The following is a 22,878-nucleotide window of genomic DNA, read 5'->3' on the forward strand; positions in this document are numbered from 1 at the left end:
TATGAGGTGTTAAAGTGGTTTAGCAGGAATCATTGCTGAGTAAATCTGAGATTGCAGAATCCACACCAGTGAAGTCGCTGGCAGGGTTGGTAAAAAAACCGTTTTTTTTGGTTTAAATTGGTTTTTTTAGTTTTAAATAGTATTAACATTAAAAAAACAATGAAATTTCTGAAAAATCATTCAAACTTCTAATAATTAACTAAAATAAAATGTTCATTAATGTAATTAACACTATTCCCATATTAATTAATCAATAAATATTTATTACATTTTAACAAAAACCAATTTTGCAATTTAATTATTTTTTGTTTAACTCAATGGATTACTGTGTTTGAAATTCTTTTAATGTTATTACTAATCATATAATATATAAAGGTTTTTCTCCAGTTACTTTCAGTATACTTAATTACGAAGCTATTTTGCAAAAAGTAATAAAAATTAGGTGAATATAATGTATTTAATGAAGCATAAATAATGCAGATTAATTAATGATTTACGATATACAGGATGATTATAACTAAGGTTCTGATTTCAAAACACTGTAAAAAAAGAACGATTGTCAAAATGACTTGAAAATTGACATGAATATTCCTGAAAAAATTCAATTTTATTTGGTAAAGGGGAAAAAATACTTAAAAATGTAAAATTAATGACATCATCCAACATGTGGGAAATTTGCTCAAAGAATGGAAACGATAGCCAGTCATGGAAGAATGATACCTTAATTATAGCATTTCACGATTTCATAATTCATGGAAACATCACAAGAAACGAAGTAATTGAACAAATAACTACAACTTACTTAAGAAATGTTAAATATGTTGTCCACAGCGTGTTCTGGCTATGAGGTTGAAAGCACAAAAATTCTTGTTCAACAACAGAATCGGAGTATGCGATGGTCATAATGTGGATATGCTTGCAATTCAGCTTTATTAAACCAAACATGCCCCCCCTCCCCTGTTAATATTCCTGAGGAACTTCTAACATATAGGGAATGTGCTGGAGATTACAATTCACCAAAGTTTGCAATCTGACCACTGTTTATAACATTTTGAGGTACCTCCACAGCCAGAAGTTGCAAGGATTAAGGTGCATCCTGTCAAAATGGGTCTTCAGTAGCTGCTTTGCTGGTATTACAATGTGCATCTTGATAGAAGTTCTATCCACACACTGATGCTGTGGAAGTGCCGAAATGATGTGGTTGCACAAAATAGATTATACTGCTGGCCAAGTACAGCATCATCTACTTGCACATTTTGCAGTCTTTTCTTTTGCAAAAGAAACTTCCATTGCTTCAGGAGTATCCATGCGAATTTTCAAGTCATTCCGATCAGTACTTATTGTATAGTTTTGGAATCAAAACTTAAATTATAATCCCCCTATATATAGCTGATTATTTTTCATAAATCTGTTACTACTATACAGTAGAACCTTGATTAACTGGGCTTAACAGTGTGTGTGTGAAAGTATAAAAAAAACAACTATTGAATATTAAGACTAGGAGATATACAGTAGGAGATGTGCTACTTCTTATGGGAAAGACAATGAAAATGTATGTGAGGTAATGTAACTACTAGTACACTAGTCTTTGTCCTTTAAGGACAGTTGGTGTCTTTATTGGATTATAGGACCACCTGGCCCTAGCATGATGGTGTCACTACTGTAGCTGCTTCTTTGTGAAGAGAAAAAGAAACCCTGTGAGATAATACACCACTACATTTAGATGTGTGATGCAATCCTTATTCATGAATTTGCTAAAGATAGAGCATCAGAATGTAGCCAAAGGTTAGAAAATGTGGCAAGAATGAGAAATTTTGGCTTCTGTATATAGCTTTAAATAACTAAGATATTTCATATGAAAAATATATATATATTCTGGCCACTTTTATGAGACTTTTTGAAAAAAACCACTTATAAAATCTTATGCCATTTAAAGATATACCATCAGAATGTACCCCAAGGATATAAAATGTGGTAAAAATGAAACATTTTGGCTAATAATGAACCAATATGATATTTTTCAAGGAAAAAATGATATTTAGGCAACTTTTATTTGATTTTTTGAAAAAAACCAAAGTGTTTTTTTTTAAAAAAAAACCCACTTGGTTAAAACCAAGGTTTAAACGTTGGTTTAAACCAAACAACCCTGGTTGCTGGTAACAGCTAGTTCATCATGAAAAAATAATCCATTGCTTACTGATGATCAACAGCGGTGTTGCTCTGCTGGTTCCACATCACGTGTCGTCGCGCGTTTTAACGCTGCGCACGAACCTGCAAGCCATCGCGGTGGAAATCTCTACAGGCCTGAGAATTACCATCTGTTCCATTTATTTGCCACCAAATGACACCATCTTACAGAGAGATCTAGAAGATCTGATTGATCAATTACCTCCACCATATTTTCTTCTTGGAGACTTCAATGCTCATAACATGATATGGGGTTCTAACAGCAACACCCCTCGTGGGGAAATGGTTGAACGTCTATTAGACGACATGAACCTCGCCATGATGAATGATGGCAGTTTCACTCATTTCCATGCCCCAAACAATAGTTTCACTGCAATAGATTTATCGTTATGCTCACCTTCACTCTTGCCCAACTGGTCCTGGTCGGTTGATCCGGACCTCCACGGGAGCAATCATTTTCCTCCCATTAAGTGGTTAAGGCACTTAACCATTCAGTGGTTAAGTGCCTTGATCGAAGCCATAGCATACCTGAGGGTCCTCCTCGGTGGAAGCTTGTGGCCGCCCGATGGGCAGACTTCACGGTCAAGGCAGAAATCACGGAGGATATGGTTTCGCAACCCGACGTCGACCACTGTGTCGACCTTGTGACCAGTTGTATCATCTCTGCAGCAAATGAAACAATACCCAAAGTCTCCTCGAAACTTCCTAAATTTCCTAAACCTTGGTGGAACCACGAATGTAATCTTACTATTAAAGCACAAAAGAAAGCATGGAGTAGGTTCCGGCGGTGTCCTACCCATGACAACAAGTTGGCATTTTTAAAAGCAAAGGCGATAGCAAGAAGAACCAGGCGCCAGGCTCAACGCGAGTCCTGGCAAAACTTTACCACGGGAATCAATTCATCTACTTCATCTAAAGTCATTTGGGACCGGATCCGAAAAATCAATGGTCATTATCAGTCTCATCCACTTACCATTTTAAATACCAATGGAACTATTATCAGCGATGTGAGGGATATTGCGGATACCATCGCCGCCCATTTCGCCGCTGTCTCCAGTGATGCGAACTATCCCCCATCGTTTCATCCCATTAAATCATCAGCCGAACGTACATCGTACACCTTCCGGCCTTTTACACCGGAGGGGTACAACTCATTGTTCACCCTTCATGAACTGACGAAGGCCTTGCAGCGAAGTCCTGACTCAGCTGTAGGGCCGGATGCTATTCATTATTCCATGATTCGGCATCTATCACCAGAATCACTGTCACATTTACTTATTTTATTCAATCGGATCTGGGTCAGCCATTCATTTCCTGATACCTGGCGAGCAGCCATTGTTCTTGCATTCCCGAAGCCTGGCAAAAATCCTCAGCAACCTAACAGTTACCGACCTATTGCTTTGACCAGTTGTTTATGTAAGCTCATGGAACGCATGGTCAACTATCGCCTTATGCACTACCTTGAGGTTAACAATATTTTATCGAAACATCAAAGCGGCTTTAGACGGTTCAGGTCCACAACATGCAATCTGTTACGCCTTGAGACATCAATAAGACAAGCATTTGTGAAGAGGGAGCATATGCTAGCCATATTTTTCGACATAGAAAAGGCCTACGACCGTACTTGGAGGCACGGAATTCTTTCCGACCTCTATAATAGTGGCTTGCGGGGCAACTTGCCCATTTTCATTAAGAACTTTCTTGCTCGCCGCATCTTTCAGGTACGGATCGGAAGCACGTTATCAGCTCCCCAAATTCAAGAACAAGGTGTACCTCAAGGTAGCATTTTAAGTGTAACACTTTTTATTTTAAGACTCAACGGGGTGTTGAACCAACTCCCGTTGTCTGTCACTGGCGCACTCTACGTGGATGATCTGTTGATATCGTATCAATCAGTGAATATGAGGTCAGCCGAGAGACAATTACAAACCGCACTCAACAAGATGAGCAAGTGGGCTCATGATAACGGCTTTTCATTCTCCGCTGACAAGACTGTTGCTATGCACTTTTGTCGGCGTCGAGACCTACATGATGACCCACAATTGTTTCTCAATAACAATCTAATACCTATTGTAGAAAATACTAAATTCCTCGGCATCACATTTGACAAGAAACTCACTTTCAAACCTCAAATTGCGCAATTAAGAGCTCGTTGCATGAAGACGATGAACCTCTTGAAGGTCATCTCTTCTACATCGTGGGGAGCTGACTGTAAGTCGCTCCTCCACTTATATAAAGCTTTAATAAGATCGAAGCTCGACTACGGCTCCATTGTATACGGGTCAGCACCTCGGAGCTATCTGAGTGTGCTCGACCCAGTCCACCATCTCGCCCTACGGATTTGTTCTGGAGCTTTCCGGACGTCTCCAATGGAGAGCCTGTATGTCGAATGCAACAAGCCATCACTGACATCAAGACGCCAGCAACTTTCCTTGAAATATTTTATCAAGATGAAGTCTTTTCCAGATCATCCACTTCATCGTGTCATTTTTAATCCCTCATTTCATAGACTATTTGCTGCTCGCCCTTCATGTGTTCCATCTTACGGTCTTCGTATGAGGGCACTTGTGGAAGAACTAGAATTAGACATCAGTCGTGTGGCCCCAGTTGCTTGGCAACTGGCACCATGGGAGCAGTCTCTGCCAGATGTCTCTCTTTCATTATCATTATACCCTAGAGCCACCACAGCAGATGTCATATATCGACAGATATTCTTTAGGCACAGGGGCAGGTACAACAGGTACTTCCCCATATATACCGACGGCTCCAAGAGCCCTGGCCATGTCGGTTGTGCCTACATCTGCTGTGAGGAGACATCTTTCAAACTTCCAGACACATTCACTATATATTCGGCAGAACTGTACGCAATCCTTCAGGCTCTACGTCATATACGACGCAAACGCCACCGACGATGCATAATTTATAGTGACTCTCTCAGCGCATTACAAGCACTGTGTTCCTTCACTTTTCACACTCATCCATTCATTCATGCCATTTTTCATGAACTGCATTACCTCATTCATCATGGTACCACAGTAAAATTTTACTGGGTACCAGGTCATGTAGGAATACCGGGCAACGAAAAAGCAGACACCGCAGCTCGAACAACAACTAACATTGACAATAACCTTTTGGTACCTGCCAGTGACCACTTCTCAATCCTCCGGGAAGTGATGCATCACCGCTGGCAGGAGCACTGGAACAATCAAGTAAATAATAAACTGCATACCATCAAGCCCACACTTGGCCATTGGCGTTCGAGCTGCAGAACTTACCGAAAGGAGGAAGTTCTGCTTGCCCGGTTACGCATAGGACACAGTCGCCTCACACAATCATATTTGTTATTACGAGAGAGTCAGCCACAATGCCCACATTGTCAAAGTCCATTAACCATTGCTCATGCTTTTACTTGTTCATATCATCGTCATCATTTTACGACCGCTTTTGGTCAAAGTCATCTTTCACTTCATGACATTTTAAATGACCATAGCGATGCATCTCGCATTTTTAAATTCATCAAAGCCATTGATTTTTATAACAAATTATAGATTTTTACAATTCATATCATTGTTTTATGCTTTACGTTGCTTTTTATCATGCATAATTTTAGTATTTTGACATGACAAAAGGACATTTTTCTTATTTTTATAATTTGTTTTGGCGCAGTTTGACCAAATTGGTCCTTGCGCCAGAAAATTTAAAATCCAAATCCGAAAATATATATTCTCTTGTGCAACAGCAATTTGCAATTTCTTCCGTATCATCTCAATTTCTTCTAATAAAGTCATTATTAAAACTTTCCGCCATATCTTTAGTATCACTGACTAGGTCACTCACTCACTTATTCACTAGGCAACTCTCTCACTTACTCACTAAATCACTCAGTAGCTCACTCACTCACGGATTCAGTAGCTCGCTCGCTCGCTCACTCAATCACTCACTCGCTGAATCCTTTGCTCACTGATTCATTAACTCAATCACTCACTCCCTCGCTCACTGATTCATTAACTCAATCACTCACTCCCTCGCTCACTGAATCAGTAACTCAATCGCTCACTCCCTCGCTTTCTGACTCTCATCGAACTGTTGTCGGTGAATTGTTAGTCAGTGAATTTTCCTAGCGGTGAATTTTCTGGTGGTGAATTATTGTTGGTGAATTTTCCGTAAACCAACTGAAACACACTATGATGTCGAATTTGTGAAATCTTATTCATGGGAAATTATGTGACGTGGAATTCCTACATCACAGATTTTTCACAAATCTGAATTCACAACGTCTCTGACATGACGTGCAACTTTATTGCACTAGGTGTTTGTGCTTTCCAAGCGTGGCTTATCTCAGCTATTCTGTCGGCTGCATTCTTCAATCTGTGCTCTTCGGCCGAGAATCGTACTTTGGCTGCCATTTTGTACTCTAAAAAAAGGGAAACAGAAATTTTAAACACATTCAAAGGCGAATTTTGTCCATTTCTTTGTGGGGGGGGGGGGCAGTGGCGGATTACCGCACAGGCGCATGAGGCGCGCGCCTGGGGCCTCGGCAGAGCGGGGGGCCTCCAAATAGTCGATAATACGACAGCTTTGGTGTAAGCTTTTGTATACAGTATAATGGATGGCAAGATGGCTATCGGCAAGCGGCGACATCGACAGGAAGAGACACTCGTACTAATTAAAATGAATGTAGTAGAGCTCTTATTGTGATTTTGTCTCTCACTTGTTTGAATGAAATACTATAAGCTGGTTCAAACAACATATACATTTGCAATCTATGACTGGAACCATACGACCATATGACAAAAAAAAAGTGGGGTTTGAAATGAATGCTGAATGACATGCATTCTGAATCACGTGATTTTTCTGTTTCTCTTTTAACACTCCCTCCCCGGCTGCAAAAAATCAAGGGGGTTTCTTTTCCTTCTTTCTAAAAAAAAGAGCTACATTTTTGGATTGGTCAAGGAGGCTTGGGTAGACAACATCTTTGTGTCAGACCGAAAAGTGTTTATTGTTAATGTAATTGTAATGTGTGTTATTGTAATGAAAAAAATTTTCATGCCGATCCTCAAGATTTCCTTTAGGATTTAGACTGCAGAATCTCCAAAAATAACAAATACAAATACAACGCCACAACAGGCAAAATGCCCAACGAGGTGGCTGATAAAAAGATGCCCATAAAAATATGGTTGTCATATGTTTCAAAAATACAGCAACCCAATTAAAAATGCAATTAACACAAATTACAAACAATATATACACATGATAAAATATTATACAATGCCCATAAAGAATACTTATGGTTGTCTTATTCTAAGAATGGATAGCTTCTCGATTTACCCCAACATGTTTATCGTATTTCTTTTTAAACGTGTCAATTGTGTTACAATTTACTACCTCCGGGGGTAAGCTATTCCATTTATTAACAACCCTATTGGAGAAAAATTCCCTGCGACACCATAACCTTGCATTGTCCCTCACCAATCGATACTGGTGTCCCCTTGTAAAAGCAGTCGATTGGCGGTGTACTAAAAGTTCATGGTCCATCCTATCCATCCCATTGAAAATTTTGAACACTTCGATCATATCTCCTCGACACCTGCGTTCATCCAGTGTAAACATATTCAAAAAATGAAGTCTTTCTTCATAACTCAAGCCCTGTGTGCCAATAAGGACACGCGTAGCTCTTCTCTGCACCCCTTCAACCAAGTCTATGTCCCTAAACTAAATGTGTCCTATAAACTAAAAATATATAAATTATCTGATAAATTTTTATTTGAGCATTTCAATTCAACTACAGTAGTCTCTCGAGAATTCGGTCGTGCTCTAATCCAGCACGTCCAGTAGTCCAGGATATTTAGGTGGTGTGGTGTCACTTTTCTCCTGATGACCTAACCCCTTAACACGTTCTAATATTTCTTAATTGCTGATCAAGTCCTGACTATGTCTTTGCACGAAATTTCATATATTATTTCAATGGGTTTCTTCAAAGTTAATCCAGCAATTTCGGTAAAATCTGGCACACCGTGGTCTAATACGTACCGGATTAGCGAGAGTCTACTGCAGGGGTCTTCAACCTTTGAGGCATAGCAGGCCATATTGAAACATTTTATAAAGTACGCGGGCCACAACGTTATACTGTGGCATTTTTCGTTATTAAACGAAACGGGGACGGGCATAATATAGAAGATTTTTATTCACTCTGAATACAAATAATACAAAGGCAAAGGCCACAACAGGCAGAGTGCCCAACGAGGTGGCTGAAAGAGAAAATAATAATAATTTATATAATAATAGTAAAAATAAAATAGAATAAACAAATAAAAAATAATAATTTCTAAAAAAAATTTTTTAAATAATTTCTTTCATTGACAATAATTTTAATTCAATCTGAAATAATTTCTTCCATTAAAAATATAATTCTTATATTTACTCTGATATAATTTCTTCCCTCTATTCCCTCTATTGAAGAAATGTTTTTCTATTAAATATTATCAGTATCTTTATATCAAATCAAATATATTATATTTGTAATATTATCAATTCTTTATTAATCAGTAATTAAAAAAGAAATTAAATTACTAAAACTATGACGGATCTCCATTTTTGCCGTGTGGCTGAAGGCACCAGGACGGACATCTTAGATTACTAAAAATATGATGCAGAATTTTACTGTGATTTTTTTTTTTAATGGGAGTGTGATTATTTTCATCTAGTACCAGAGAATATCATTATATTTCCTTATCTTATTTTTGTGTTTATGGTTTTGGTGATGCAAAAATAAAAAAAAAGTTATGATTTTCATAATATTGTTCATTTTAGTGAACCATCTCGTTCTTATTAGCGCCAAAAGGGTGCAGTGGTGGATAAACGCAAATTTGTGGGTGGGGGCGGTGGTTGTGACCATGTGTTCAATTTTTCAGGTCGGTTCTGATTTTTTTTGGAAAAAATTCTGAATTGTCCCCCTTTTTTAAGCAAATTTATTTTCTTGGTTTGTTATTCAGTCAAAAACGTAGAAAACATTTTTTTTTTTCCATTTGATTTTTCTGCTCTCGGGGGGGGGGGGACAGCCCCTACCTTTAATCCGCCCCTGATAGGGGGGCCTCCAGATCAGGTTGCGCCTGGGGCCTCCCAAAATCATGATCCGCCACTGGGGGGGGGGGGGGGGGGGAGAAAGCTGATTTCCGTCCTTGTTTTGGTCGATTTAATGATATTTATTGGTCGTTATATTGCAGCGTTTCTCAACCTTTTTGATATCACCAACCTCTTGTGTTGAAGGTCCATTTCGAGATGCAAGCCCCAATAAAATTCAAAATCATAGACGCTGGAAGGTGGGGACTGTAGCTACGAGACCTCCTCAAATAAATTTTATGAGAAGCCCCCCCCCCCAATAATTAATTAATGTACAATGCAATGCAGCATTTCTCCTCATTCGCGTATGGGGTTGATATTTATAGGAAGAAAAATGATTTTCATCTCCCCTCAATGTTTTCTACATGTTGGCACCTCTGTCCAAAATTTCAGGCCCCTGGCTTTTGAAACTACACTAAAAATGGTATATATATATGTATAATTATAAATACATTGAGTGCATGTTCCTTGCCCCCCCCCCCTGGAAAAAGTTGAAATGACGGTCCTGCAAAATGTATTGTTTTTGATAATTTGCATATAAAAAAAATAATTCCCTAGTGTCGTTAGGAAATTTTATAAATATGAAAAAAAAATCCAAATGAGTTATGTCTGATGAATATAGTCGGACCCCGATATAATAACAAATTTGACGAGCGCACCCCAATGTAATGATAACAAATTTTGCTATCGTACTCCGATATATTGATACAATACATGTATGAATTATTGTGTATATCATGTATGTTTATCATGTTTTATCGCATGGTTATTATGCATAATCACCAGTAAAAGCTACAATTTTTTATTAGTTATTAAATTTACCAAAGATGCTTGGGTACTGTGCATAATCACCAGTAAAAGTGATATAAATTGAGGGCAATTTATCAAACTCACCAAGACGATTAGTAAGTACATAATAATCAGTTATTATGTATAATAACAGCATATATCAAATTTACGTAACGTATATGTTTATTTATCTCATATTCATTTACACTTGTTTAATTTTACAATGTCAAAGACTAAATAATTTGTTTACTGACCTGAAACTTCATGTTTTTCTCCGATCTTGTCCCAAGCCTTCCTCCGCGCATTTTGATTTCTGTATTCTCTGTATTCTGTATTCTTCTGTGGGTTGGGTCATAGAGCAAAGAATTTGACCGAACGTGTTCCATGAGTTGCTCATCCATCATCAACACATGAGCAAAAAGCAAAGTAAATGAAAACACAGAAAAAAAAAGAATAAATCAAAACGCGAACACAAAACAAAATTGATCAAAACACGAACGAAGCAAAAAGAACGAGGAAAACAAATATGGCGCCTTCACATGCCATCACACTGTAACATCCCTTATTGGGGTTACGTGCCCGGTTCGAATTATCCAGTTAAAGGCAGACCACAAGCAGGAAACAAACAAACAAGTTGTTTTGTATCACTTCAAAAGGCTTTATTACAGTAACGGTTATTTTACACTAAGTTAGACTTCATTCGTTAAAACAATTTTTTTGCATTAAAGTCAATTATTCGAACATCAATTTTAATTATAAAAAAACGTGTATCTCACCGCAGAAGTCCATGCCCATTTAGCCGGACATCACCTTTCTTCTCGCAGACCAAGAGATGCAAGTGCACTATAGTCTGTTTCAGGTTAACTTTGCAGTGCAGAGAAAGTAGAGAGTGTATTCCTTCGCCGCAAAATATAGTTCCCATATATCGGAGGCTTACGATGATCATTTATGCAGAATATTTCAATTTTTTGATTGATTGAAAATGAATACTGAAAAAATAGTGTTCTGAATCGATCTTTATTCGTTTAAGAATTTTAAAATAGAAAAAAAAATGATCACCATTATGCATAAAAAAAAGATTTTTCTCAGTGAGATTGGCGAGAATCAGATATACCTTACCGCGACTGCGCATCGATACATTGGTTGAAAGGCTTTCGTTGTCATAGCAACGCGTGATGCGGTTCCCTCGTAGCTTCCCTTTCACTGCAAAGTTAACCTGAAACGAACTATAGTTACGATAGCGATGTAGATCCGTTCACGTCGTGGAACCAACCAAAGAACAGTGTCCCAAGTTTCAGAGCAAGTCGTGAGAAACCAGTTTCCAGGTAGACCTCCCAGCAATCATTGATGACAGTTTGTCGGAGCCCAGCCAGTTGAACGTCGAAGATCGCGATACTGGAAGTTTCTATAGCGTTAGACCAGAAGTTTCGATACGAACCAAACCATTCAAGGTTTCATCTGCCAGAGGGCAACTAGTCACGGGTTGAACTGCAAGACTCGTTAATTGATTATTTAGTTTTCATAAAAACATCTTCACCGGACCCGCCGGGAACAAGAATGGTAGTTATTTAGATCATATTATTTTGAAATTTCACGATCGAAGCCGAGACCAAGCTACTCAAGTAGCCAAAGCAAGAGGTGAATACTTGAATGAACGAATGCGTGAATGCGATTAGTGAGATCGAGAGACGCGCTTTTATACATCGTAAACCGGTTTTACTCGTAACTTTAGGACCATTCATCCACCGGCAACACTCCGTCTCTCGATAAAAATTCAGCATTTCACAAAAATAATTTGCATACAAAACAGTCAAAGAATATTTCAAAATTTCTCAGTGGCAACGCTAAACGTAATCGGGTGTGCTGGCCAGGCTCTCCGATCACGCCTGTTACGTCAAACACTGAAAAACACAAAAACAAAATAATTATTCCGGCGGAAGTCTGCAGCCAACCGCCGAAACAGGTAAGTAAAAATATAACATTATAACGAGACGATGTGATATCTCCCCCGGGAGAATCCCCAAACTAAATAATTATTAAGCATATGTTACATGAGAAATAAATTTTGATGGGACATCAGCCGCCCGACCTTGGTTCCATCCTCGTCAAACGACCGCAAGACCCCACCCTATGGCCGTAGGACTAAGCAGACTTTCTGGCTCGTGACGGTATACCAGCGGAACTTCTGGATGGTTTCCGGTAGCTGAGCTGTCCCTGGGGCCTAAACATGACTATTTCCCACATAACAAATTAACAACAGTAACGGAGAAGGACGTTATCCTGATCCGTTACAACACGACTGACGAAAATCTGAACGATTTGATTTTTTGTGACACGTAATAAGGCGTGTTACGTCGGATTTCGTAATCCGGCACATTCACACGTCGCGTCAGCACAGTGTGAACATACCTACAGAAGGCTCATAGGTGAAGTTTATATCGCACGTATTTCTATGTGGTCCCACGTCACGTCAGAGTAGTGTGCATGGATTTTTGCGTGTTATGTCAAATTACATCATCACAGACTTTACCACGTCACGTCAGCACAGTGTGAACGTACCTACAGAAGACTCATTGGTGGAACTTTATATCACACGCATTAACGTGTGGTAACACGCCACGTCAGTGTAGTGTGTTTCTGCTTTAACTTCCCTTGGACTGATCATACAAATCTAGAAGTTGTGATGGTGTTGTGAAAGGTGCCTCAATGGACTGAACCGGTGAGAACGAACCATTTTGTTTAAACTATTTGCGCCAAAGCTAAACGAAAAAAACTAATATTCTGTGATAATCAAACTTGAAATGTAGTTTTAATCACTGGCAGTTGATTGACGGGATGCGAGGAAGGAAAACATGTTATCAGACAAAGCTCTCTGAACAAAAAGTAGCTGGCTTCCGGATTATCGAAATGAGAGAGTTTTAAGAAAGCAAGATATTTTGGGATTGCCGCTGTAAGGGTTAAATCAGGGCCGTAACTAAGCTGGGGCAAGCAACCAGGGCACTGCCCCTGGGCCGAATGGAAGTCTCACAAAAGTTTACATTCGTTTTGAATAATAATAACCCTTTCAAGAGGGGCCCCCAAGGAAAAGTCTGCCCCGGAGCCCTGAGTAGGCACACTATGGCTCTGGGTTAAATTGATATACTTCCATGTTCACGCCAAAGCTCAGCCTTAAAACTGCAGGCTAGTGCTCTAATCATGCAGCTCCCACAGTTTACTCTATTTGTTTCTTATATCAAAACTGAGCAAAAACATAAACTAGTAAGAATGTGCTATAATCTCGTGTATATACACGTATAATTTATGCATAGTATCATACACGTATAATTTTTTTCTGTCTTGCTACATGAATCTTTGTTCGTATTGACTTGTGTAGAATGTTTTTCCTTTTTTGTAACTTTAAAATGATCAAATTATTTTTACCAGGGGATTCTCATTGGACTCTTGTCTGGCATAGTTCTCAATGCATGGATTGGAACCGGCTCTCTAATAGCTAAGTATCCACAGATAAAGCTGAGCCAAAGTATTAGGTCATGCGAGAATTCAACGTTCTTCAATGTCACATCACCAGTAACAACTCTCAGTACCCCAAATTTGACATTCATAGTCGATGACTTCGATAGTGATGATATGGTGTCCTTGCAGCAAGAGTAAGCATTAAAGTCATTTCTTTTAAAGTGTCAGATTTGTACCATCGGGTCGTTGTATAAAAAGTAATTTTTTCCCCTCTGCCAGGATAAAAAAAATTGGCATCCAACAGGTAATGCATCAACATAAAGGTCACAAGTTAAATAAAAACAATTCATTGGTCATCTGTGCATGGAGTGGTATGTGTCTGCAGTGCATTGTTTGGCAGTGCCTGCATAAAAAGTGTTGTTGTTGCAGTGTCTCAGGGACACAATACAGCATGCTATGGTTTTTGAGTTGCATCCGAGACCATATAAGTGTTGGGGGAAAGCAAACTGAAGCTGTTTTAGCGGCCAACCGAATAAATTTTACTGTGGGGGCCCCAAAAAAAAATAACTAAAACAATGCAATGAATCACTTCCCCTCCTGTATAAGGGCTTGAGTCCGTTATATATGGGACAACTGGAACTTGAAATACCCGACAGATACTCACGTTAATATTCTTTATGGAACCTCTAACGTAAAGGGTATCTGTTGGAAAAGTAGCAACAGCATTCATAGCACATCAATCTATCCACCTCACCTGACCAAACATGAGAAAACTTTTTCAAAGTTTATGGGGAAAATGAAAATATACAGTAAACACAAAATAATAATAAAAATGTAAACATCTGTGGTAAGCACAATGCATGTCACAGTCCAAGTACATATGTATGAGAAAAGGTGGGGGGGGGGGTAACATCAGTTATATATGAAGAGTCGGGGGAAACAGTTTCACAGTCCATAAAACAAAATTTTTCTTTAAAAATCTGGTTTAATTACCATGTTAGAAACTTCATTTTAATTTTATATCATGCCATATGTTATGTAAAACTCAAACCAAACTATTTTTAAAAATCAAATAAAAAAATAGTTGTATAATTTTTTCTTATCTTTACCCTCAGGGCCGGTCCTAGAAATTTTGCCACCTGAGGCGAATAATATTTTGCCGCCCTTAAGGTGTATGACTGCCTGAAAAGTTTTCTTTCTTCACCTCTATTACATTCATGATTTCAAGAGAGAATTTTCAAAATAAAAATGTTCTGATGAGAGTAAATATATCAAATCAATATAATAACTCTTCTTTGAAGCGGGAGGGTGGTCCCATGTTGGGCGTACCTATTCACCCTTTGTCCCTGTGGGTTGTGGGAAAATGTCTGCTCTTCAAAGGATTAATTGAGCTCATAAATACAACGCATTAAAACTCTACGCAAAGTTTACTGAAAATAATTTGAAGGAAAATCTTATTCAATCAAGTATTACAAATGTGCTTTTGTGCACTTTTATGAGAAAATGTGAAAATTAATTAATTTATATTTATTCTCAACCCAAACACAAAATTTATTTATTGAAAATCCAAGAATCGCTCTCCTTATTTCCTAGTTTTTAAAATCTTAATTCTCCATGTCATGTTGCTTACATGTTGTTATGTTGCGTAGCATAAAGATAAGTATTTCCTACCTTTTTATTTATACATTGCTGTGAAATTTTTCAGAAAAGTAACAGCCCTGAGTTCATACGTTTGGGACCAGAAGTGTAGTACATAGGAGAGAACATATGGATCAGGAGGGCTGTGCCCTCCCAAAAACGATAGAAAATTAAAAATATTTCCAAATATTTCAGTAAAAGAATAAAATATCGGAAGAAAATACCTTTATACTGTGTATGTTATCTATCCATTTCTGTGTTAATTTAACATGCTTTTTGAAGGTTAGTAGCTCAAAATGTTTCTCTAGAAGGAATTCCTTGTACTCCCCAAATCCAATGTGCTCCCTCTAAAAGTCTATTCGATATTGCGTATGCCAATGCTCGTGACCAGGGTGCAGGGTATTGTAATGCGGTAGGTCTTCTCATGGTGCAACTTGAGTAACGTAAATTCTACCATCAGTCATTGTGTGGCTTGATCATTGTGTGGAGCAGCATAACCTTGATGGTCCTTGCACCAATTTAAAAAAAACTTCAATTCAATCCGAAGGTGTATATGCACCCTCGAATGGTTTATGGCACATATCGCAGCAAATCTGTCGGAAAAATATATATGTTTTGCGAAGTGCTGTTGTGCACAGAGCCGTCTTAAGAGCATCGTGGGCCCCCGGGCCAAGTGATGTTTTTGAGGCCCTACCTGGAAAATTCTTGAAAATTTCAACCATTTCTCATTTTAGTGAGGACCCTCTCCTTTCGAGGTGCCCGGGTAGGCACTGGTTGTGCACTCTCCAAAAACACCATCAACTGCACATTCTATGATCAAAAATGCTTGTTTGGGTGTCACATCACCTCTTGAAGTTTGTCCCATGAATTTAGAATCACTCGCCATGAAATGGACTCCTTCCGCCACCTATCAAATAAAACTGTTACAATTCTTCGATTGAAATTTGCAACCAGATTTTTATTAATAGGCCTCATGAAAAAAACAATATATATGATGTTAGTTAATATTTTATAAGCGATAATATTAGTTTAAATTATCAAGTTCGCCTCAAAATTATAACAGTTGTTATTTGTGCGTAGTGAAAGATTGTTAGTAAAACTCACACAGCGTAGCTATCGTAGGCTTTCTGTGATTATAATCGAAAATGATAGGAAAGCCAAGGACGGTTACAGTTTGCTAGTTTTATCTACATGAAGACATCTGATTGGCCTTATCAGCAGCGAGCATTTTCTCTGGTACATAGGCTTTAAAAAAATCTGCCCAAGCTTTAAAAATTTCTTGTTTACTGCCGATCACTACCCAAGTTGTCGCCTGACGTCAATAAAAATGTTTTTTAGGAGTCAAAATGTCTCGAACATGACGTGATAAAATGGTCATTATGTTCATTTTGGAAACGTCAAAAAATTACCATTTGCAAATAGTTCGACTTTCGGAAAATAGATGGCACCATTCGAAGAGACAGAAGGGGAAAAAATACAGACGGTTGTATCGTAGCTCAGATTCGAACCCAGACCGCTCGAGAATTGTCCCTATGTATGACACGCCATGCCTTTACCGATGGCACCATCAAAACAGTACCTGTCAAGTGTTATTTTATTATATTGCACACAAGTATTGATTACTTAACAAAAATTGTAATATAACTAATCTCCTGCTGAGTTTAGTCGAAGGCAGTTATTTTTTCGTTTTCTTTTATTTTTTATCCTTGAATAATATAATAATTATATATAATTATTTGCGTTGGTTATAATTATCGAAAAGAAAAAAATATTGTAAAATTCATTTTTTTAGTTCAATTGAACTATGAATTCTTCAATTTTGTTGACAGATTTCACAGATCCTCTGATCTTCCGTAAAAAACATGATATGGATGCAATTATTATTTATATAACGTGTTGATAAATTTATATGAACAATTATAATTGTTAATAATGAGCATATTCATTAAAAAGTTATACATTTCCATTCAAACAAAATTGCAATTAAAAGTAATTCATTATCTTGTGACAACCAGAGGCCTATTCAGAGGGTGTTTCAAAAAACCCGGGTAATTTTGAAACACCCTCTAAAGCCCCGTTCACATGTGCAATATTGGGGGTCACTTTGGTGATAATTACCGGCATGACAACTTTTTTCCCCTCGTAGGGAAGAAAAAAGTGGGAGAGAAGCTCATCAAAAAAAGCCCATCTTTCTTGGGGAGGATTGGAGGTAGACACAGACCTTCTCTCCCATAATCCTTTGCTCCGCAAAAACTGCTATAAGCTCCTTTGTCAACCATCTTGAATCAATCACTTCCGTTCAACCTACGTAACTAGTGACGACTTCCGGAAAGAAGAGGGGGGGATTACCGGCATAAACTTAACGTCACGTGAACGGTTTGTAGCAAAAATCCCCATTACCGGAAACTTCCCGGTATGTTTTATTGTACATGTGAACGGGGCTTAAAGGTTCATTAACAAACATTTTAGACAATTTTGATATTTTCATCCGGAACAGAATTTTTCGGTTCGAAAGAAATTCGTGATTTTTATGACGGAAAATCATTTACTCCATGTAATATCACATCATTTAATTACCTTCATTAGCCATGAAGGTCATGAAATGACGTGCTATTTCATCAGGGTCGTCAAGTATCACGTTATTTCCTGACCTTTATTGTTTGTGGTCATTAAATGACTTTGAAATGACGTGATTTTTTTTTTTTTTGAATGACGTCATTCAGCGAAATTGACCAAATTTTTACGTCATGTTTGACGTCAGGCAACTGCTTGGGTACTAAAAGAGATGGTTTTACACAACTGCTTCATATAACGTCCATTGTAGGACATAACACATAAATCATTGCTCAGTGATACTTTGATATATGACCTAACCTGAAATTCATAAGCACAAAGCACGAACTACTTCACATCAGTGAAGCAAAATAAATACGTACACTCAAATATCATTTTCTGCACATGAGCGACCCTGATTAGAATAACTGATTTCTGCACTTTAGCAGTAACATATAAAAGCTCGAAAGCCGTTAATGTGCACATTACCTAGCTAATCTGCAGATTAACCAATTTGATACCTTAATCTGTAGAATAACTGATTTCTGCACTTTAGCGTTAACATACAAACTCTGTAGCGTACGCAGGGTTTTTTCATAGGGGGGAATCGGGGGGGGGGGGGTGGGTGAAATTGTTTCAAGGGAGTGAGGCCTCCCCCCCCTGCAAAAAATTCTGGCCTTGGGGATGGCACTAGCATGTGGGGGCCATGATTATAATATAAAAAAAACTGTTTTAGTGCCAACTCGTTATAACGCTGAGTATTGTTTGGATGTGTATAAAGTCTATGTGTTAGGCTGAGATACCATCAAAGTTTTTCGCCGCTCGTCGATCTGTGCGAGATAAGGGATTTCGTGGCGAACACCCATCGGTTTTTTTTTGCCGCTTTTTTTTTGTGAAGTGTCAAGTGACATCCCCGGGGTTGGCTGAATTAAAAATTTAGCGCCAAATCGAAGCTGTGTCTGGTTAGCGGGCTAATTAGTTTTCTCAGTGTTAGATAATATAAAAAATTTTCAAGTGGTAATATGATTTAAATTTTTGATACAATATTTGACGTCTGAAATTAGTTCAAAATTAAGAAAAGACATCAAAATTAAAAAAACAATTCCTTATGCAAAATGAAAGCAAATGAACAAATTTTATAAGCAGCATTTTTTTTATCGATATTTTTTACTCTTATCAGTTCAAGCGAGCCAATCAAAGAATTATTTTGTGCCAAATGGAACTTCACCGTTCAGTTCCTTGAATTTTCCTCTTGCCAAATTCCTCAGCGAGTTCAATTAGAAACTTATACGGTAGAGGACTAACCCAAGCTACCAAGCCTAGAAGAGAAGACGTGGCCCTGGGCTGGCCATGGTGGAGGGCTCACACGGGCCACCAAGCCTAGAAGAGAAGACGTGGTCCAGGACCTGGCGCCGGGCCACAGAAGACGACAAAGGGCTCACTAGAGCTACAAAGCTATGGACGTAAATTTTGTACTCAATAGGAATTTTTAATCATTTTTTTTTAAAATCTGTATGCACTTTTTGTTTGCGTTTTTTTTTAATATGTGTGTTTTATATTCATGCATTATTTATATATGCATAATAAAGCACCCGACACCGTCCAGCCCACTCATCCGGGACAATGGCTGAAATTGACAATGGTTCATCATAAAGCTCGGATGGTGCATGGTGTAAAGCAGATAAAGGGTGAATTCGGCACCCCTTCACGTTCAGCGATCGGGACATCAGACCCGCCTGCTCCCCTCTAGTCGTGGCCCTGGTTCCGAATCTTATTTATGGTGGGTTTTTTTTCACTTCTGTGTAGCATGGACTCTCTTATGCATTTTGGGCCCGGCTCATGTATTATATAAGACGACCCTGCTTTTATCTGTTTCAACAAGCAAAAAAAATAACATGATTCCATGAAGGCTGTCATAATCAGGTTTGACTCTACAGGTATGCATAAAGGAAAACGCACCCGTAAATTTGCACTTAAGTCATGCCCCCCCCCCAAAGGGGGCAGGGCTGCAGCCTGGAGCTCCAGAGCAATTCTTACTTTTTGTCTTTTCACCATTGCTGTCTTAATGCATGGGCTCACGCGGGCCTCACAAAAATAAGAACCGGTTAAATTTTCAAGAATTTGCTGTGTGGTATCAGAAAAGGCTGGAGGTCCCATGATGTTATTAAGACGGCCCTGATTTCCACACTCCAAATTCATCTGTGAGAGCCCTTGAAAAATCTGGCCTGAGGCCCAACACAGATCTAGGATGGCCCCCACTTTAGGATGCAAGGGTCCATGCTTAGGGGGCTCTACTGCAGACTGTGGGGGCAATAGTAAGAAAATCCAACAAGTATAGACATTTTGAAATTCGCATAAAAAAAAACAAAGAACAAGCAAAACTTAAAGAGCAAGAAAATTTTTGCCAGTAATTTATTTTAATTATATAGCTTAGTTTATTTCGGAAATAAATACTTTTTCGCCGAAAAAAAAAAACGACATCAAGTTTGAAAATACAGTAATAAAGTGCCAAGTTCAGTGGCTTGATTTTCCCTTCCAGCCCTTCTTTTTCTTGCAACCTTGGAAGAAGAGCAATTCCTTTGAAGTAGACAATGAGACACAATGCGTTGGGGGAACGCACAATAGGCCTTTAAATAGGTTACAAAATCTTGCGTCGGGAACAAAATGTCAATTTTCACGACCGAAAACTTGCCTCGTTCGCCGCCAGCGGCAGAGGAGACGTATTGGTGCGCGTACAGTATAAACCTATATCTTTTCGATTCCCCCTCAAGTGTTGTCGCCTCTGCCGCGACGCAGTGGGATCTGGGCCTTATTAGTCATTTTCCTAGAATTTTCCCATATTTTCTCCAAAGGAGGTAAGGATTATCCTTTTCATTCCACTGTCATTATCTGTCAACATAACAGTTCAGAGCAAAAAACTTAAAAAATAAAGAATGGTGTAGTCAGGAGGGGGGGAGGGGTGTCTAGAAAGCACATTTCTCATGAATAGCTGCACCTGTATAAGGACCTTGAGCTAAACAACCATCCTATTCAAAGAAACAGATTTATTGATAAGAAAGTGTACAATGAGCGTACTGTTCATTCAAAGTTGCCAAGATAAGTTTTTCAACAATGCACATTTTATACTTGATAGTCATCACTAGAGCTCGGGTCATATGCAATTGCATATTTTATCATTTTTTGTTGTTAAAGCATATAAATGCATAAAATTGCATAATTTTCAAAACAAATGCATATTTTCATATACTTATTCAATTTTTCAGCGGATTTCTTTGAATTTTTGTAAGTTTGTCACCTTTTTCCCCTAATTTATATGTATATTTGTTTTTCGGACTTGCAAAGAACACTGATCTCTAGAGAAGGGTATATGTACCACAACAAAGAGAGGATAAGAGAAGAAGCGGAAAAGAAAATTATAATTTTAACTATTTATATTTTTTAGCTTTTGAGGGTGTTGGTCTCTCTTGTCTGCAAAGAGCAATCCATCACTTGTCAAAGGTTCAAAGTTAACGATGACCATATGTTCCAAAACGGTTGTTTTGACTTCAGGGGTTGATTTAAGTAAATTTCATATTGAAGATGAATTCTTTTCTTTTTTTTTTACTCCTTAAGAAAACGCTGACTGGACCAATACCTCATATATACCAATACCTATACAAGGAGATACGTATCTATAGGAGGTATTGACTGGACTCGAAAGAGAGACGCCCAAGCTCTGTACCTGGAAGCACTTTGCCCCCCCCCCTTCCTCCCTGGGGAACTCGGGCATCTCCAAAGCTTCCTAGAAGTGTCTAGGAAGCTTTGGCATCTCTGGCGAACCCAGCAAAAAAGCTGACGATTAGCAAATACATGTTAGGCGGCAGAGGACAATAGACGCAGGATAATTGTTCGAACTTTCATGAAGAGGCATATTTCAGCTCACCATAAAGAAGCGGGTTTCTTTCTTATTTTCGTATCTTTTGATGTTTCTCGGAAAAGGAAAAGAATATTTGCTATTCTAAAAATATTTTAACAGTACAAATGGGGAAAAAAAACTGGCGACATTTTTCTGGTGGCAGAAAAATTCACTTCCACCATTTCTTAACTAAGCCCTAGGTTCTTTTTCATTCACTTACTTTTAGTAGGATTTTAGATGCAAGGTAAACATATTCGTCCACTTCTATTTTTCTTTAGTCTACTGGCGTAAGCAAGTCGTGTTTTCTTCTTCAGAGATATTTTCTTCGTTTTTTTTCTCGTTAGTGACCGCACTTGGAAAACAAAAAGATGCAGAAGCGATTTGTTAAGAAAATGGATTTCCGAAAATCATAAAGATTTGACGCCAGATGGGCAAATAATATATTGCAGGCTATGTGAAAAAAATATTGCTTGCGAAAAGAAATTCCAAATTCACCAGCACGTGAAAATGAGTGGACATACTGCTAGGAAAGGAAAGAGTGAGCAACATTCTATGCAACAGGCTATGTGAAAAAATATTGCTTGCGAAAAGAAATTCCAAATTGACCAGCACGTGAAAATGAGTGGACATACTGCTAGGAAAGGAAAGAGTGAGCAACATTCTATTGCTATGGCGTCAATAGCCATCGCTATCAGATGAAGCGGGAGAGGTCCAATTTCCAGCCCAATATAATATAATAATAAGAGAAAAGGGAAAAGGGGACTTGAGCCATTTAAATTGTAAAAAACATGCTCTTTCGCCTCCATCAACACTCCTTAATTTTATGGCCACTTACTTAAAGGGCCCCTTCAAAGTTTGCGTAATAGCCGCTCCGTATTCTTCTTTTCTCTCTCTCTCTTCCCTATATACTGAAGCCTCTTGACCTTTGTAATTGCCACCTGCAGGCGATTGACTTTATTTCATCTATTGTACGCATCCCTTCTTGGGAATATGTGCCTTCTGACTTTCTTGCTTCCTCTCTACTTTTCTTTTCCTTCTTTTTTGTACAACTTCCCCCCCCCCACAGAAAACATCTTCCTCCCATATACTTCGAAAGATCGTAGGGGGTGAACCTTGACCAATGATGTCAATTTTAATACTATTTGTACCTACGTAATCCTCATCACCCAATGGAAGGATCTTTCTTTGAAGCCGGACTACCAATTAGAAATAGGGGGTTGGTACCCCTCAAACTTTACTTTTTG

At 38.4% G+C, this 22,878-nt stretch overlaps 2 protein-coding genes across 3 annotated transcripts in view; one reads left to right on the forward strand and one right to left on the reverse strand.

The window, feature by feature from the left end:
- Nucleotides 1-11,016, reverse strand: part of LOC149086555 (uncharacterized) — a 37,536-nt gene extending 26,520 nt beyond the window's left edge. The window contains exon 1 of the mRNA XM_089256026.1: nt 10,350-11,016. Within this exon, the coding sequence (XP_089112152.1) occupies nt 10,350-10,499 (150 nt within the window). The 5' untranslated portion in view covers nt 10,500-11,016. The remainder of the gene's footprint in view (nt 1-10,349) is intronic.
- The window catches only part of LOC149086554 (putative sodium-dependent multivitamin transporter), a 268,467-nt gene that overhangs the window by 198,341 nt on the left and 47,248 nt on the right, over nt 1-22,878 (forward strand). Inside the window, exons 10-11 of one of the 2 annotated variants that reach the window (XM_089256025.1) lie at nt 13,519-13,742; nt 18,920-21,762. In XM_089256025.1, coding sequence (XP_089112151.1) covers nt 13,519-13,742; nt 18,920-19,043 — 348 coding nt within the window. In that variant the 3' untranslated portion in view covers nt 19,044-21,762. Of the gene's footprint in view, nt 1-13,518; nt 13,743-18,919; nt 21,763-22,878 lie in introns of those variants that run through there. The other variant, XM_089256024.1, reaches the window with a different exon arrangement.

The sequence above is a fragment of the Pholcus phalangioides genome, unplaced genomic scaffold (assembly GCF_987345545.1).
Source record: "Pholcus phalangioides strain wild (caught in Gottingen) unplaced genomic scaffold, Ppha-v1.0 ptg000004l_1, whole genome shotgun sequence".
NCBI lineage: Eukaryota > Metazoa > Arthropoda > Arachnida > Araneae > Pholcidae > Pholcus > Pholcus phalangioides.